This window comes from Henckelia pumila, unplaced genomic scaffold (genome assembly GCF_033568475.1).
Source record: "Henckelia pumila isolate YLH828 unplaced genomic scaffold, ASM3356847v2 CTG_466, whole genome shotgun sequence".
In the NCBI taxonomy this organism is placed as follows: Eukaryota; Viridiplantae; Streptophyta; class Magnoliopsida; order Lamiales; family Gesneriaceae; genus Henckelia; species Henckelia pumila.
The window spans coordinates 2,212,695-2,230,511 of NW_027331833.1; the positions used below are offsets into that span (position 1 = coordinate 2,212,695).

Here is a 17,817-nt window from a genome sequence, read left to right on the forward strand (position 1 = left end):
AGGTGTTATATGCATATAGAATTCTTGAGGCCGTGTTGCTAAGGACCCAAAAGAATGCTCCAGCAGTAACTCATCCACGCAAACTCGGGTCAGAATAGATAACCATGTATTTTCATGTATTCAACTATCTATCTTATTTTATTGAGATTCGTCGCAAACAACACATACAATGAACTTAAATTAATTAGAACGCTCTGTACAATTCATTTACCTTTAACCAAAATCCTAGAATATGTACCGTAAAACACTAAACATCCAATCCCAAAATCACAATCTCAAATCACCAAAAAAACTCATAATCATAACAAGATATACAGATGTACAATAGAACTAAACAATACAAATAAAAAGGCACAATTGCCCAATTCACGTCAAGTCGCGATAACTATAGGCACACGCATCAACCAATTATAAAAAAAAATCGAATAAAAATTACAAAATTAACAGCTAAACGATTAAAAAAAATTAAATAATTTTAACAATCAGTTAAAACAATTACCGCGAGGGCTTCTTTCATGGTAATTGGAGCGTTAGTGGCCGCCATGATGAGCGAGTACTCAGAGCTTCGAGGTCGGAGCTCCAGATCTGGAAAATGATGGGGGAATCGAGAGCCAAAACCTATTATAAAAAAGGAAGCAAATAGACAACGTATTATTAGAACCGTGGTTTTAAACACAATAAATCATTGTACAAAGACAACCGTTTAAAAAAACCGTTGTTGTAGCTCCATAAAAAACCGCTCATTGACAACGGTTTTTAAAAACCGTTGTCTTATACCTTTGAAAGACAATGATTTTGCAAAAACCGTTGTCTTTGATAACAAAAAAGCGCTAAAGGACAACGGTTTTTGTTAAAACCGTTGTTAGAAAGTAAAAGACAACGATTTTGGCATAAAACCGTTGTCTTTTTTACTGTTGTTGATTTATATATTTCTTGTAGTGTCAGTTTCATAGTCCCTTGTTTCCTTCTACGTCTTTGTTAGAGCTGCGGGCTTACTCTGACGCGGATTGGGCTGGTGATCCTACGGACCGCAAGTCGACCACTGGATTTTGTATTTTCCTCGGTGACTCGCTTATTTCGTGGAAGAGCAAGAAACAAGATGTCATCTCTCGGTCTTCTACTGAAGCTGAGTATCGTGCAATGGCCTCAACTACCTGTGAAATTGTTTGGTTGCGTCGGTTGCTTGCTGATATGGGTATTTCTCTTTGTCACCCTACTCCACTACAATGTGATAATCAGAGTGCTATTCAGATTGCACGAAATTCAGTCTTTTATGAACGAACCAAACATATCGAGATTGATTGTCATGTCACTCGCCACCACCTGCAGATCGGCACCATCACATTGTCATTCGTTCCTTCTTCTCTGCAGATTGCTGATATGTTTACAAAAGCACACCCGGCTTCACGCTTTCGTTTCCTGTCTGACAAACTCTCAATGCTTATCGCTGTTGCATCGTGAGTTTGAGGGGGGATATTAGTTGTATTATAATATTATCTTTATTAGTGTTTAAGGGTATTTTAGTCTATTTTTTTTTCATTGTAATCCCTAGTTATAAATACTCTTTATTGTATTCTGATTCATTATGCAAGTCAATAAGAAATCTTTAGCCTCCTTTTTTTCTCTATGTCATCAAGAATCAGTACATATCACTTCCAAGAAAATGCTTCAACAAGTTCCCAGAAGTGAGAAAGAACAAGGAAGTGCTAGGATGCGAGAAAACAAGTTTATGACATCTTAGAAATTTCACATTTTGCATCGATGAGGGGCTCAAAAGTGCCCCATAAGTTTTTGGAAATAAATATACAAGTTCTGATCATAAAACATATTTTCCTCGCTGGCCACATAGCAACAACCATTTGAAAGACCAAAACAAAACTAAATTTACCCTTCCCTTCGTTAATCTTCAGTAAGAATAGAATAGTCCATCTTTTCTACAGTCGGATGATTGTGCTTTACTCGGAAAAAGGCCTAGCACTTTCTCTGCTCCATAAAGGCTGAGAATGCAAGTTGAAGGGGAATGAAAACAAACATTCTTTTTTCGCTTCAGGCATTGATCTTCTGATCTAGCTGCGAAAATGTTACAAATGAACAAGGTTGTGAAATTACAAAAAGCAGATACCAAAACAGAAAATGTTCCCAGGCAGGGAACATCTAATCTATACACACTTTGTGGCTATCTAACACATTCACAAGCCCATGTTTTGCATATCACTAGTCCTTGTTTCAAGAATATGGTGCAAGATTCAAACCATTATGAATGCTTCAAGTTAAAGTTAACTACTTCCTCTACCCAACGAACCGATTCCGAATATCCCATTGAAACCAACCATCATGTGTGATATCAGAACAATACAAGTCCAACTCATCCACACACTCAATATACATAAAATTAACGTTGGACAACTTGAGATGACATGAGTAGGAGAAGCACATAGCAACTGAGAGAGTTGTAATTGGGCTGGCAAATGTTGCACTTATAGTGACATCCCAAAGCTGAGAGATGATTAGGAAATAAATTATGCTGTTCAACAAGATGAAAAAAGACATGTTTTGATAAAGCTTCGTTTTGATGTATTCTTGATTCCACGCAAAAAAAAAAATGTAAAAAAAATTCGTTGAGGGAGCATGCACACATGATCTTCAAAAGTTTCAAACCAAATATAGAACACAAAATGTATAGAGAATAAACCGAAAAAACAGATAGCAAACAGGACCTATTATTAAAAAAAAAAGAATACAAAATTAGGTTTTTATTCACATTATGAATTGACATGATATTTTGGCAGATCAAGATTTCGCAAATACTGAAAAATTGAAGGATAAATCATCGTCTTTTAACTTGAAAACTAACACGTAAACGGTGATTCCGAAAACTTGAGGAATCTTAAAAAAACAAAAAAACAAAAAAAACAAAAAAACTGGATCGAACAAACGAAATCCTTAACCAAAAAAAAAAATAATTATTATTATTCGGAAGAGCAGAAGACCGAGCCGATCGTGAGCCGCCAACACAGCATTTTAGGTTTGGTACTTGACTGTACGTTAGTTTACTTTTTATAATTTGTATATAACTTTCAATATAAAAATATATATAGTAAGTGCAAAAATTATACAGCGGAAAAATGAAGTCGTCCTTGACTGTACGTTAGTTTTTCTTTCTCGAGAACTTATATATATTTGGTGGGAGAAATATAGAAAGGAAAAAATATAGAGATCTTTGGTGTGAGAAATACAAATACAAATACAAACGATAAAAAGATTGAGATCCCAAAAACTCGAAACTTTTAGTTTATTTTTAATTTAATTAATTGGGATCACGACAGCACTGAGATAAGTCTATGTTATATGTTTGGTGTTGATTCGATGAACTTATTTATTTCTCGCTCTTGATTATTAATTGATATTTGTTTATCATTGTATGTCAATAATCTAGTCAATTATTTGCATATTATTTGATGATCTCGTACCGAAAAGATAAGGAGTATTTATTATCTCAACAAATCTCTTTAGATGTGCGTCAATAATCAATATCTCCGACGAAAATATCAGTTATTATCTTTTCGACGAATACTTTAAATATTATAACCTAATAAACTTAATTTTCGAACAAAATAAATTATCAAAGCAATTATAATGACCATGTTTACGCAATTGCAATCCTCTCCTACATTCCCTCCTACACTCCCTCCTACATGTTTAATTAAGGTAAATAAATATGCTATAAAATCTATTAATTGATTTATCAATTAATATGTCTTTCACATCTTACCTTTATTACAATAAAATAATATTTAGTATTTATGGAAATATTAAAATATAATAAAAATTTTACATTTAAATAAATTTTATTTTAATTAAATAATATTCAATACATTGTAATAATATCTATTTTTTAATATCCATATTTTTATACGTGTGTGTATATATATGTATTATCAATAATGAAAATATTAAAACATTGATTTAAAAAATAATTAAACATTGATATTTAAATTCAAATATAGAAAAATAATTATAATATAATAAACAATATTTAATTATGGATATCAATATTTTTATTCTTCAATTTAAACGTTAAATAATCTTTTTTCATAAAATTTCAACCTCTTGTACAATTATTGAAATATGTTATTCAATTATAAAGCAAAGAAACATTATATGTATTTTTCGGTTTACAAAAAATCAAGCAAGTCTTTTTTTTTTTGAAGTAAAATAACGTCCCAAGAAGTTGTTGCTACTACTTGTTGTATTAAGGTACATTGTTTATCTAACCATTTTTTTTTTGAAATTCATCGCAAATACTCGTGCCAAGTTTTTTTTTCAACTCTTTTTTATGTAATTGTATAATGGATATCTATATATATATATATATATATATATATATATATATATATATATATATATATATGCAATTTTCTTCCATAGTATATCAACATTGAATGATTGAATATTATGTAAGATACTCTTGATAATTGAAATAAAAGTTTCGAATATTTTACTAAAAATCGGAAGTTTATTTGATAATTTTTTTAATTTATTTGTTAGTTTTAGATATATAGTATTTATTTATTATTTATCTTTAATTTTTATTTTTAATTATAATAATAAAGGGAGTATATATAATTATGAACTAAAAATATAAGTAGATGATATTTCTATTAAATATAATTGTGCAGGAGTAATGGATAGAGATACTATCGTGAAAGACAATCTTACATCTCGTAGGTTGGACTTTGATCAAGAAAATAATATATTAGACACTATTTATGATGATAAGGAAGATGAAAATATTAATGAAGAAGTTTATGATAAGGTCCTTAATGATTTTCATACCAATATTTCAAATATAATTCCACAAGTTGGTATGGAATTCGAAAGTGAAGAAGCGGCATATAAATTTTACAATAATTATGCAAGGGCACTCGATTTTAGCATTAGAAGACAGGCATGTCACAAGGATAGCAATGAGAATATTATTGATAGGACATTTTTTTGCTCATGTCAAGTTCAAAGAAGAAAAGATAAACGAGATGTGCGTGTCAAATCTCATCGCCCTGAAATAAGAACTGGTTGTTATGCAGAAATAAAAATTAATGCACGTGAGACGGGTAAATTGAAGGTCGTTGGTTTTATTGCTTCTCATAGTGGACATAATTTGGTTAGTCCGAATAAATCACACATATTGAGATCTCAAAGAAGCATAAATAACGGACAAGCATCACAAATATCTAATATCGACAAGTCATGAATAGCACCAAAAGCAGGTTTAAGTTATATTGCTAGTCAAGTTGGTGGTCGTGAAAATGTCGGGTTTATTCTTGAGGATTATAGGAATTATTTGCGCTCACAAAGAACAATAGATATTCAAACAGGAGATACAGGAGGTGTACTTGAATATTTGCAGCAGATGCTATCGGATGATCCAAATTTTTTTTATGCGATTCAAGTTGACAGTAATGATCTTATAACCAATATTTTCTGGGCAGATGGACAAATGATGGCTGACTATGTATATTTTGGAGATGTGGTTTGTTTTGATACAACATATAGGAAAAATAAAGAAGAAAGACCATTTGCACTATTTGTTGGTGTCAATCATCATAAGCAAACTGTCATTTTTGGTGCAGCATTGTTATATGACGAAACTGCTGAAACTTTCATGTGGCTCTTTGATACATTTGCTAAGGCGGCTATGAATGGAAAAACTCACGTAACTATTCTCACCGATCAAGATGCAGCTATGGCAAAAGCTTTATTGGAAAAATGGCCTAAAACATACCATCGCTTGTGCATTTGGCACATCTATCAAAATACAACTACTCATCTTAGTTCTGTTTTCTCAAAATTTAAAGATTTTTCAAAAGATTTCAGTTCTTGCATATATGACTTTGAGGAGGAAAGAGTTTTTTTAACAGCATGGCAAGAAATTCTGAATAAATATGATCTCCAAACTAATCCATGGCTCGAAAGGATGTTTAAAATTAAGAAAAAATGGGCGCTTGTATACGGAAGACAAACATTTTGTGCAGATATGACTACTACTCAGCGCAACGAGAGTATGCATGGTGCTTTGAAAAAATATGTAAATTATAAGAATGATTTGTTATAGTTTTTTCAACATTTTCGGAGATTGGTTGATGATCGTCGCTATGAAGAGTTAAAAGCTGATTTGCGGACAAACCATAGTACACCAGTACTTTCCTTTCCTATTGAAATTCTAAAGCATGCAGTGAGTGTTTACACGCATGAAACCTTTCAGTTATTTCAAAATGAGTTGAGCAAGGCTCATGATTCAAAGTTAGAAGTTGTTACTGAATCTGAAGTTACATCCCACTATAAGATCTCATCTTTTAGTAAATAGTATCAACACACTGTTATATACGATTTCTCTGATGATAAGATTTATTGTAGTTGCAAAAAGTTTGAATTTGCAGGCGTATTATGTTCTCATGTCCTCAAAGTATTCACTTATAAAAATGTTGTGAGAATTCCTGAGTTTTATATTAAGAAAAGATGGACCAAAATGGCAAAAAAAATGGATCGTTGGAACATCTTCACCACCTAATGATAAAATAGAAGAATCTTTGGATGAGATAAAGGAAGAAGGTGAAAAGGTAAAAATTGGGATGCGTTACAAAGAACTATGTCGATTGCATCATCAACTTGTGACACATGTTGCATTGACAGAAGAGACATATGAACAAACAAGAAGTGTTATTATTAAGGCGATTGAGGAGATAGATATGAGTTTAGAAAATAGAGGAACACCAAAGCAAACTCCCAGTCTCAAAGTAAGCTCTGAAAAACAAATATTGGAGAGTGGTTGCAATGAAGTTGTAGTAAAAGGGTTTAAAATTAAACCAAATTCAAGAACGAAATCTGGAAAACGGCAAAAATCTGCTTTGAAAAGAGCAAAAAAAAAGAGGAAGTCAAATAGTAACAAAGACAAGGCATCATTCATAAATGATACTGACATCAATATTGAACAGATAAAATTCTTGTTGTGATATCTAGTCAGTAATCACAGTTTTATTTCATGAAATTAAATCATTTGCATTCGTTTTGAAGTAACTTTTTTGTTTGAAATGATAGAGTTCTCAAATTCACTTTTCCAGTTGGAGCATATCTGGAGTAGATTTGACACAACCATTTCAGTTGATTCATTCACTTACAAGTATCACCTTTGTAGATTATTAATTATCTTGCATATTTATATCTTATGATATGTATACATGCAGCGGCGAAATTCTGGACTTTTGGATTTGAACGTTTCATCAACTGAAGGCCAAGAAAAAGATATCAGAAACCAAGACATAAATCAATACTTGCCTGAAAAATAAAAGATGTCATGGATTAGAACACATCCGTAGTTGATGTATTTTATTTATTATATTATTAACATAAATGATATTTTTAAAATGATATTTTATATTTATCGTAATATTCATGGATTCCCTAAGTTAGTATATATGTTTTAAAATACTCAATGAGTGGACACGTGATATTCATGAATTTTATATCTTTGTTTTTTTCCATATATTTGAATTAATTGTGTTTCATCTAAATAATTTAATTGATTTTATTAAGCATAAAACTAAAAAAAATTAATAAAAAAATTAAAAATTCGATATCCATAATCAAACAGAACTTCTAACATTTTAGTATAAATTTAAATTGTATTAGAAGTTAGTATTGTTAAAACTTTTTCATCTTAAATTTTAATAAATCCTTAAATTTTTTATTATGAATAATATGAATATATACGTGTATATAAAATAATTTATTTTTATTATATCTCAATATTTCCATAATTAAATATTTTTGATTATATTATAATTATTTTTCTATATTTGAATTTAAATATCAATGTTTAATTATTTTTTTAATCAATTTTTAATATTTTCATTATCAATAATACATATATATACACAGACGTATAAAAATATGGATATTAAAAAATATATATTATTACAATGTACTCAATATCATTTAATTAATTAAAATAAAATTTATTTAAAGTAAAAATTTTATTATATTTTAATATTTCCATAAATACTATATATTTTTTATTGTAATAAAGGTAAGATGTGAAATATATATTAATTGATAAATCAATTAATAGATTGTATAGCATATTTATTTACCTAAATTAAATATGTAGGAGGGAGTGTAGGAGAGGATTGCAATTGATGTTTACGGGCCAACATAAATATAAAGTCCAACATTTGTAATTATTCAATGTAAAACTAGGGATGACTATGGGTCGTGTTCGAATAGGATTCTATTCATCCGTCCTTATCTTCATTTATTTATTGTATCCATCACATATTCATCATCGTCCTCGTTGAGTGTTCAACATTCATCCTCATCATCATCTCATATCATCGGATGATCGGATATCTATACTATACTCAAATACCATATTGTCACCTACAATTGTATTTTTTTTTCAAATTTGAATTATTTCGATAAAATTATTCTTATTTACCAAATTCAGAAAAATTAAAGATAAATTCTAACAAAGTAAAAAAATTAAAGATAAATAATAACAAACTAAACATCATATATGAAATAATAAAATATAATAAAAAATTTTATTTCAATACAATTATCCTACAAAAATAATGTTACATTTATAGTAATTATTTTCTTAATTCCATCCAACTACCGTTAGAGATAGCAATGGGGCATCCCCAAAATTGAACTCTATCCTTATACCCGCCCCGATCCCCATAATTTTTTTATCGGATATTTCTCACTTCCATCTTCATGGGGACCAAATCCTCATCCCCGTCTTCATACTAGAAAAAATCTATATATTATAAATAAATTTTATTATAAAATATTTATATATATATATATGATATTGGTAAATTTTATTATATAAGAATATAAAAATTATTATTCAATTTTATGATAAAATACATAAAAATTTTTGGGTAAATTTTTTTTATTATTATATTAACTTTTAAAATTAATAAAAATATTTTAAATAATAAATATTTCTATCAATAAAAATTATTATTTTAAAGAAAATACTATGTATCAAAAATTTATTAAGATTATATATTGTTTTTAAATTTATCAAAATAAATAAATAAAATATATATAGATTAATATAAATAGTTTATATGTGTAGTTAAACATGAATGAGATTCAAATAATATTTTTATGTTATAAAAAATTATGTTATCATAAACGGATGTATTATATATAATGCATGAAATATATATAAACCAAATAATAATACTTTTAGTTTTAATTTTTTTATAATATTTTAGATTTAATAAAATTTGATAAAACATTTGTACACTATATTATTATTATTATTATTATTATTATTATTATTATTATTATTATTATTATTATTATTATTATTATTATTATTATTATTATTATTATTATTATTATTATTGAGGCGGGTTCAGGGATGGGGATAACATTCCCATACTCGCTCGCCCCAATATGTTGCGGAAATTTTTCAAAATCTCCGAATTCAAACCCATACCCGAAAATACTCCCCTGAATCCGCCTCGTTTTGGGTTTTTTCCGCAGATACCCGAACCCGCGGGAAAAATTGTCATCCCTAACTACCGTCATTCAACAAAAGTAAATTAGAATTAAATTTTTTTAACTTAAATGTATATGCATATATATATATATATACATATATTTAACCCGAGAATCCCCATACCTAATTACTCATTATTTAATCGGGTCCAAAAAATCTCTCTATATCATCCTCCATTTCGGGTCGAATATCGGATTTTCAGTCGGGTTCGAATGAAACTGACATCCCTATCTAAATCGTTGAATGTGGAAAATAAAATATGATTAAGTCTCTAATGAGATGGGGTAAGTCAATTCATATCTTCAATGAAAAACAATAATTTTGACATAAAAAATAGTAATTTTTCATTATTCGAATCGGATCGGATATCTCTCACAAAACCGACACATAGAAAAAGAAAATATATTAACTAAAGTCGATATTCAATTCTTTTATTATTTATTTTTAGAATAATCTAACAAGGCAATCAAATCAGTAGCCATATTCTTTTTATAGATCGAGTAATAATTTAGGTAGGAATTTTTAGTATGGTATATGAAAAGACTTTTGCCCGAGAATGGAGGAGTATGTAACATCTGATTCCTCAACATAACAAGTCAATGAAATAATCCATCTTTCCTTCTTTTTAAAGTAGATAGAATAAGATGCTCCTGGTTTCACTTAGCGTGACAGCATCAGTACGAAACACGACTACGTAACATCGACTTCGACTCGTGAAAGGTGTCTGAATTTATATGTAAATAAGTCGTGTTATAATACAGATTTAATAATAACGAACGCGAAGTAGCTGCTACTGATGAAGCTAGCTAAATTTATGTAATCGTGCTTGTGCGAGCATATATATATGCGACCCAAAACGTAATTAATATTGTTTGGCTCCCCCAAAAATTAAAAGTGAAAAACAGTAGGTAGCGTAACGATAGTGCGCTGCCTTTTCAAGTGTTTCTCTTGTTTCGGTAGCTTCTTGAATTATGTATGATCCACTATCGCCACCATATATATCCACCACCATTTGTCCCTTTGTTTCTTGCTAATGGATATTCCAAGAGCTCCTCGATTTTTAGTAGTGCATAACATAAACCGGCCTTATGGCCGGGGCATCAGAGTTTCTTCTGATTTGTGTATCGCTTGGCTCGTGAGATGAGATGATTGATTAAAAGATACCCAGATCGAGCATCGAATCATACATATCACCTAAAATGGTATCGCTTGGAAGAAACAATGGAGATGGCACACTTCTTCATTCTTTGGTACCATATATCTTCTTCCAAAGACCACAAATTAGATAGCGTTTGGGGAGCTTCTAGAAAATACTTCTCAGTTTTTTCTTAACAAAATTTTGTTAAAAAAAAACTGATAAACGCTTACTAAAAGATCTCCAAAATACTACGCGATCGATTAATCTTGCGGGATAGAGTGAAATAAACTCAAAGAAAATAATGGTTGACATTAAAATATTAAAAACGAAGTGATGCAAATTAAAAGAAGGTACATAGGTGGATAACATGGTTTGCTTCACGGGCTCAAGTCTTTGCAGCGATATACATTCATTTAGTTCGTGTTGCATGGGATGTCTTCATGAAAATCTCTGAAAATGGAGTAAGAATTGGAGATTTGTAGTTCGGTCACGATATCGCGAAGATCCGTAGCTTCCTCCCTGAGCCTGGCATTTTCTTGAACAACTTTACCATGGCTTTCGGACACAACGTTCAATCTGTCCATAAGATTGTGATTTTCGGTTCTGAGACGAACAACTTGAGACCAAAGTTCGTCGAGGTGCCTCTGCTTACGCATCCTCGATCGCCTGGCGGATTCCCTGTTCGATATCATCCTTCTCTTCTTTCTTTCATCAATGATGCTGCTGCTGCTCAAGTACTGGCCGCTGTCATCAGCATCATCAGAGGTTGAGTTGTTGCTGACGGAAGAAGAATTCGGGACGATTTCGGGCATGGGGAGAGTCGTCTGATGGTTGGGGAAGTGGTTTGGGAATTTGTTGATGAGGTGATGATCAAATGGTGTGAAATTGGTTTGCATTGTCAAGTGGAAGTTTGAGGAGTTGTCATGAGCCAAATAATCCATTTTGAAAAGTGTTCTTTTTCCAAGCTTGTTATTATTATTTTGTGGGTGACAATGGGCAAAGTGTGGGAGGGAATTTATAGGGGGAGGCCAGGTTTGTTGTATGGGACAAGAAAAATTCAGTGAGGAATAGTTTGGGGAGTCTTACATAAGCAGAGATATTGAAACAAACCATTAAAGGGAAACATGATAGAATATAATGGATGATCGATCGATATATGCATATATTATCGTATGTTATATAATGATTGGAGGCATGTATTTTTTCCAAAAAACTAATAATATAATGTTTTTTTGTGACATGGTAACCCGCAGCCGCTACCTTTCAGTGCGCTCTGGGTAAACCTCCGGACTACCCCGGACTAACGCAATAGTCTGCAAACTATTTTAGTTAGATAAACCATATTGGATAAACTATGTGCGACAGGCTAGTCCAAGAAAGTGTTGGCAGGAGGAATCGAACTTCTGACCTCTGGCCAAGAGTTCACCTACTCCACTAACTTGGACACCCCTTTTATTATTATTGAAGCGGTTTTGAAGGTAGGAAATTTATGAAATAAAATAAAATATTTGAGGTACATCAACTTTTAATTTTTGATTATTTTAGTTTAATTGTTGACAATTAGATGTTATTTGAGAACCTTGTATATTATTATACATTAAATGTGAAAATGGGATTTTAAAAAAAAAATTGTGATAATGGGATGTAATTGCTTATTAACGAAGTCTAATATTGTCAAAGAAAGAAAAGCATGTCATTTATGAGACAGCTTCACGGATTTATATATATCTATGAGATAGATCGATCGATTCATATTTGTACTAAAAATGATACTTTTTTTTTAACATAAAAGTAATATTTTTTATGAGTGGGGTTGGACGAAAATTTATGTCATAAAATTTATCGATAATCTCATTGGAGTATTGTGACTTGTGAGGTAAAGAAAGGAGAAAAAAATTGAACCAATTACTTTAAGTCAATGAGCTTTAGGAGTCTTTATTCAAATAGAGAACAAATCAAGAATTATATTATTGTATTATACTTTAAAAAATATCAATACCAATCAAGAATGCATTTGTGATTGGTGACGAAATCTAAGGTCAGGTGTAAGGTTATCTATTTTTTAGGACATGAAAATAAGATCTGAAATTTTTTATTATTATTTGATGACTCAATGGGCACTTGGATTTGGGATAGAAGGGTCCCATTTTGGAGTTTATGGTATATAATATTACCATCTCGTACCTAAATTCAGATGAAATTCAGATGAATAAATAAATAATAACATTATTCTATGCATGAATTGAGTCGATGTGTTGAATGTGGTAGAAGAACTTTTTTTTTTTAAACCTCAACTAGTGCACATGTGTGGAGATATTTTATAATTTAAACTCGTTTCACGCAATTGGATAATTAAAATAGAGCAAGTTTATTGTGAAATGGGTCAATCTTACTCATATTATTATAAGTAAAAATTTTTGCATATGCTAAAAGTGTAAGAAGTAAAAATTTTTGCATATGCAAAAGTGTACTCTTTACGGGTGAGCCGGATGACCCAATTAAGATATCTATCTTACAAAATTTACCTATGAGACCATGTCACATATGTTTGTTTACTAAGATAATAAACTAAAATGAACAAAATATTTAAAATTTGTGTTAATAGGTAGATAATATACTATTATTTTTTTTTTTGAAAAAATTAATTATCAAACAAATGTATAAGATCAAGTTTCTGTAGTTTTATCAAAAAATATATCTAACTTCAATATTTAAACTGTACAATAACCTAAGTACCATGTATCTCAATCGCTCTTCCAGCAGGTGAATAATATTGCACCTCAACAAATTTCATCCAAAAAATTGTATTTCTTGCAATCCATGATAATTGAACATTTGAACTTATATAGCTTTTCATAAGAGTGTAACTCCAATCTTGAAAATCATGCAACAACTCAAGTGTCATGTATCACAATCGTTCTCCCAGTAGGAAGAACAAGTGCTCACCTTTATCTTATGTATTAATGCAAAATTAGGAAAATATCATTTTAGTCAGCTATGTTAGTATGTTTCGAATTTTAATAATATAACTTGTCAATGTTTGATTTTCTTCTAATAACTCGAAAAAAACATTCCCAAAACGCCACAAACCTCATCCATATTGTTTATTTGATACAAATACTCTCATATGTAGCTCTTGTAGTGAGAATCTATATAATGCATATTAAAATAAATCTAAACAAAATTAAAGGAAAAAAATAAAACAGAAGGATATCTAATATTTAGGGATGCCAATGAGACAGATATGGGGCGGGTTTAGCCAAACTTGGGACCCGTCCCATCCCAAGAACCCCACGGATCCAATTATCTGGGTTAAACTAATTGGATCAGTCAAAATTTATATATTTTTAAATCTACCACATAAAAAATTTAAAAGTTTTAAAATAAACAAAAATAATTAAATTTAATTTTCAATATTCATAATAGTTATGACAAAAAAAATATTCTCACAAGCTAAAATTTATCAAATTTTATTTGATTAATAATTAATAATAATAAATATATAATGATATCTTACTATATTTTTAAAGAAGAGTATCACTTAGTAATCGAATTAAAATTGAATTGTGAAGCTAAAACGAAGTATCTAAAATACACTGCAAAAAAAAGAATAAAATCTCTATCTCTATTTCAAACTTCACGCGCGTGTATATAATTTTCTCCATTTTTTCTGCCTCCGTTTTACTTTTAAATTCAAATATATTAGAAGTAAAAATATAATAACAGCAAAATATTAATATTTATATTTTAACAACACACGCAATGTGTTTGTGGATGCGAATAGTATTTTAATATTATGTATTTCATAATAAAATAAAATAATATCTCAATTTATGGATAAAATATTAATTATTTAGTATAAAAATATAATAATATATTATTAATATATACATATGTATTTATTTATATATATATATACACACAGTTTTATGGGACGAGACGGGTTCGGGGTGTGGGTTTGGCCAAACCCAGGACCCTCTCTCACGCTTGGCCGGATCTGGACCCGCCGCGTCTGAGCGGGTTTAATATGGGGTCGGATCATTGTCATCTCTACCAATATTTCAAAATAATAGGAAGAAAACATGTCGATATTCTTTAATTTTGCTTATAATGTTTATATGAGTCATGTAAGAGAGTATCGATGTCAAATAAATAAAGTTAATAAATGTAGAGGCTTCAGGGGAAAAAAAGGACAAAAATCAATTTATTTGATGAAAATTAAATATTGACAAATTAATTGCATGACTAAAATTCTAAAACCCAAAACATATTAACTTATATGACTAAAATTATAATTTTCCCGCAAAATTTTTATACAATACGCATCTCATTTTTTTATTATAATTTTTAATGTTAACAAAATATTTTTAGTGTGTTTAAATCTAAAGAAATTATTTTTAAAAATATTATACAATACGCTCTTTCTATTTCCTCTTCCCTTTGGTCACGTAATTTCAAATGTTGACTTGCTATGAAAAAATAGTTGTCATTTTCTCAGTTTCTATTGAAAGAAGATGACCTAATTAAGAATGCACCTAACAAAAAATTCTTGCTGAGGTACCTTTACTCTTTAGGCTTATCCAACTTTTTTTAACTAATTTTTTTTTAAGGGATAGTTTGGTCTTTTCGGAAGTTAAATCCCCCTTACCTCCAAACAATTTTGTCTAAAAACACATAATAAATAAATAAATAAATAAATAAATAAATAAAAGGGCCACAATAGAATGTATACCTCAACTTTAGATCATGCTCCCACTTTCTTATGTTTTTTGGCAACATTACATTGGTGAGATTTGATTTGTAAAATAGCTAGTGGAAAATAAGAGAATGTAAGATAGCTTAAATATAAGCATAATTCTCGAAACGTAGTTGTGTCTTCTATATCATTTAACTTTGACTTTTTAATGGCCATTAACTAAGTGAGAGAATTTAAATTCTTGTGTATATATATTTTTTTACATAATAATATAATTTTACTATTTACTACTTAAAATAGAAAATGCGTAAAAATATTTTGATAAAAAAAAATAGAAAATGAAGAAGATGACCCTCTCTATCCTCGCCTCATCTGTCCAGTGAACTCGAATGTGTTCGAATATTTTTCGAACCAAAATTTTTCTGTTTAATATAATTTGAGTTTTAATATTTTATTAATATAATATAATTACATATCAAATAAAAAATTTTCCAACCTTTCAGGTTTTTGTTTATGAATAATAATTTCAATGGTTTGCAAACATGTTCGAATAATATTTCGAATCAAGCTTGATCTTGAACTAAAATTTTTTAACGATTTGATAAGCTTGAATTCAAGAATTCGTTTTTAAATATTCAACTTCACTCGATTCGTCAACACCAATAGTTATTAGTAAATTAGTATGTTTCAACGGCTTAGATATTGATCATGTGTTTTCCTACTTCTGATCGAGTTCACACTTAAATATTCTTGTAAAACATTGGATTGATTCATTTCCATCTTGATTCTTGTTCGTGAAAGGAAGGTTAATTATGCTTTGCTTACATCAAGATGTATATTTGATATCTGTCATGAATCATGATTTTTGATAAATTCCACAATACAAAAGAAAAATATTCTCTAATTAAGATAATTAATAAAAAAAATATAATGTGAAAAGGTTTGAGGGGAATCGTAAAATGGTTCTGTAAAGTGTCATGTTTTTGGTTTCCTTATCTAATTTTCCGAAGTTTTTTTTTAGTTTTGTTAGTTCTATTTCAACGGATTATTGACGTGATGCTGGAAATTCATAACATTTCATGGAAAAATGCTGATATAGAAATGTTAAAAAATGTTGGTTAGCTAGTTGTGTCTCATATCGGTTAAGTAAATATTTTGGGAGTTCTTTATATAGATAAGGACAATCCTCTCCCTTTGAGCTAACTTTTGGGTTGAAATATGTAAGTCACATTTTTTAATATGCTATCAGAGCCCAAACCCACCGTTATGTGTTGGACCGCCCATAATTGGGCCACATCACCCCCTCTCCACGCGGTGCGTTAATTGTATCTCACATCGGTTCGGTAAATATTTTGGAAGTTCTTTATATAGAAAAAGACAAGTAAATATTCTAAGAGGAACGTGTTGGCGTGTTTTTTGGAAGTTCTTTATTCTTTATATAGACAAAGACAAGTAAATATTATAAGAAGGACATGTTGGCGTGTTAATTGTCTCACACATGGACGAATCTATGTATAGGTTGTGCTAGGCTATAGCACAACCCATCTTTTTTTTAATTTTAAATCTTTTATGCTTATTGTTTAAAATTTTTTTATAAAATTCAGCTTATGACTTCGGCTTTTCAAGTCTTAAATACAAATACAAATGAAATATTTTTTTTTGTTTCAGATTAATTTTTAACATATAATAGTTGTGTGATGTCATGAATGTATTAAAAAGTGATATTTTTTATGATTTGAGAGAAAAATATATTACTTGAATAATGAAATTATTTGTTGTTGCATTAAAATAAATTGTAGTGGTTAAAAAAAAAGGAAAGTTTTGAGTCTTATTTATTGTTTTATTACTCTAAATTCATGAAATTTTCAAATGAGTTTCAAAATATATTATAAAATAAAATATTTATGTTTTCTTATAATAGTATATAATTTATTAAATTAAGTTCAAGTCCACCCTAATTCTAATTTCTGGATCCGTCCCTCGTCTCACAGACTTTTAATGACTTTCACAGAATCTTGCAGATTTGTTTTTCATGACTTTTATTGACATTTGTAAACTTTTTGTAGAATCATATGTGTTTTTTAATTCATGATTTTGATTTATTTATTAAAATTATTAATCGAGTGTCAATAACTTATGTTTATATTTCTTTAAAATAATTCTATTTCTTTAAAATATTTTTATCTATCATATAAATAATTTTTACTTATCAATTTGGTTTACAAAAATAATAAGTAGTATTAAATTTATTGTAATTAAGAAATTAATATAACTCTATAAAATTTTAATATATTTAATTTTAAATAGTATCATTATTTATAATATATATATATATATATATATTCGTGTTAATAAATTTTTAAAACTACGTCAATATATCAATCATATACATATTATTATTATTATATA

The 17,817-nt window shown here is 29.2% G+C and overlaps 1 protein-coding gene across 1 annotated transcript; it reads right to left on the reverse strand.

The window, feature by feature from the left end:
- Window positions 1–10,947: 10,947 nt before the first annotated feature.
- LOC140872601 (uncharacterized) lies at window positions 10,948–11,704 on the reverse strand. The gene has a single exon (XM_073275493.1). It carries the CDS (start codon window positions 11,651–11,653, stop codon window positions 11,126–11,128), a length of 528 nt encoding a protein of 175 aa, XP_073131594.1. The 5' UTR covers window positions 11,654–11,704; the 3' UTR covers window positions 10,948–11,125.
- Between the last annotated feature and the right edge of the window lie 6,113 nt (window positions 11,705–17,817).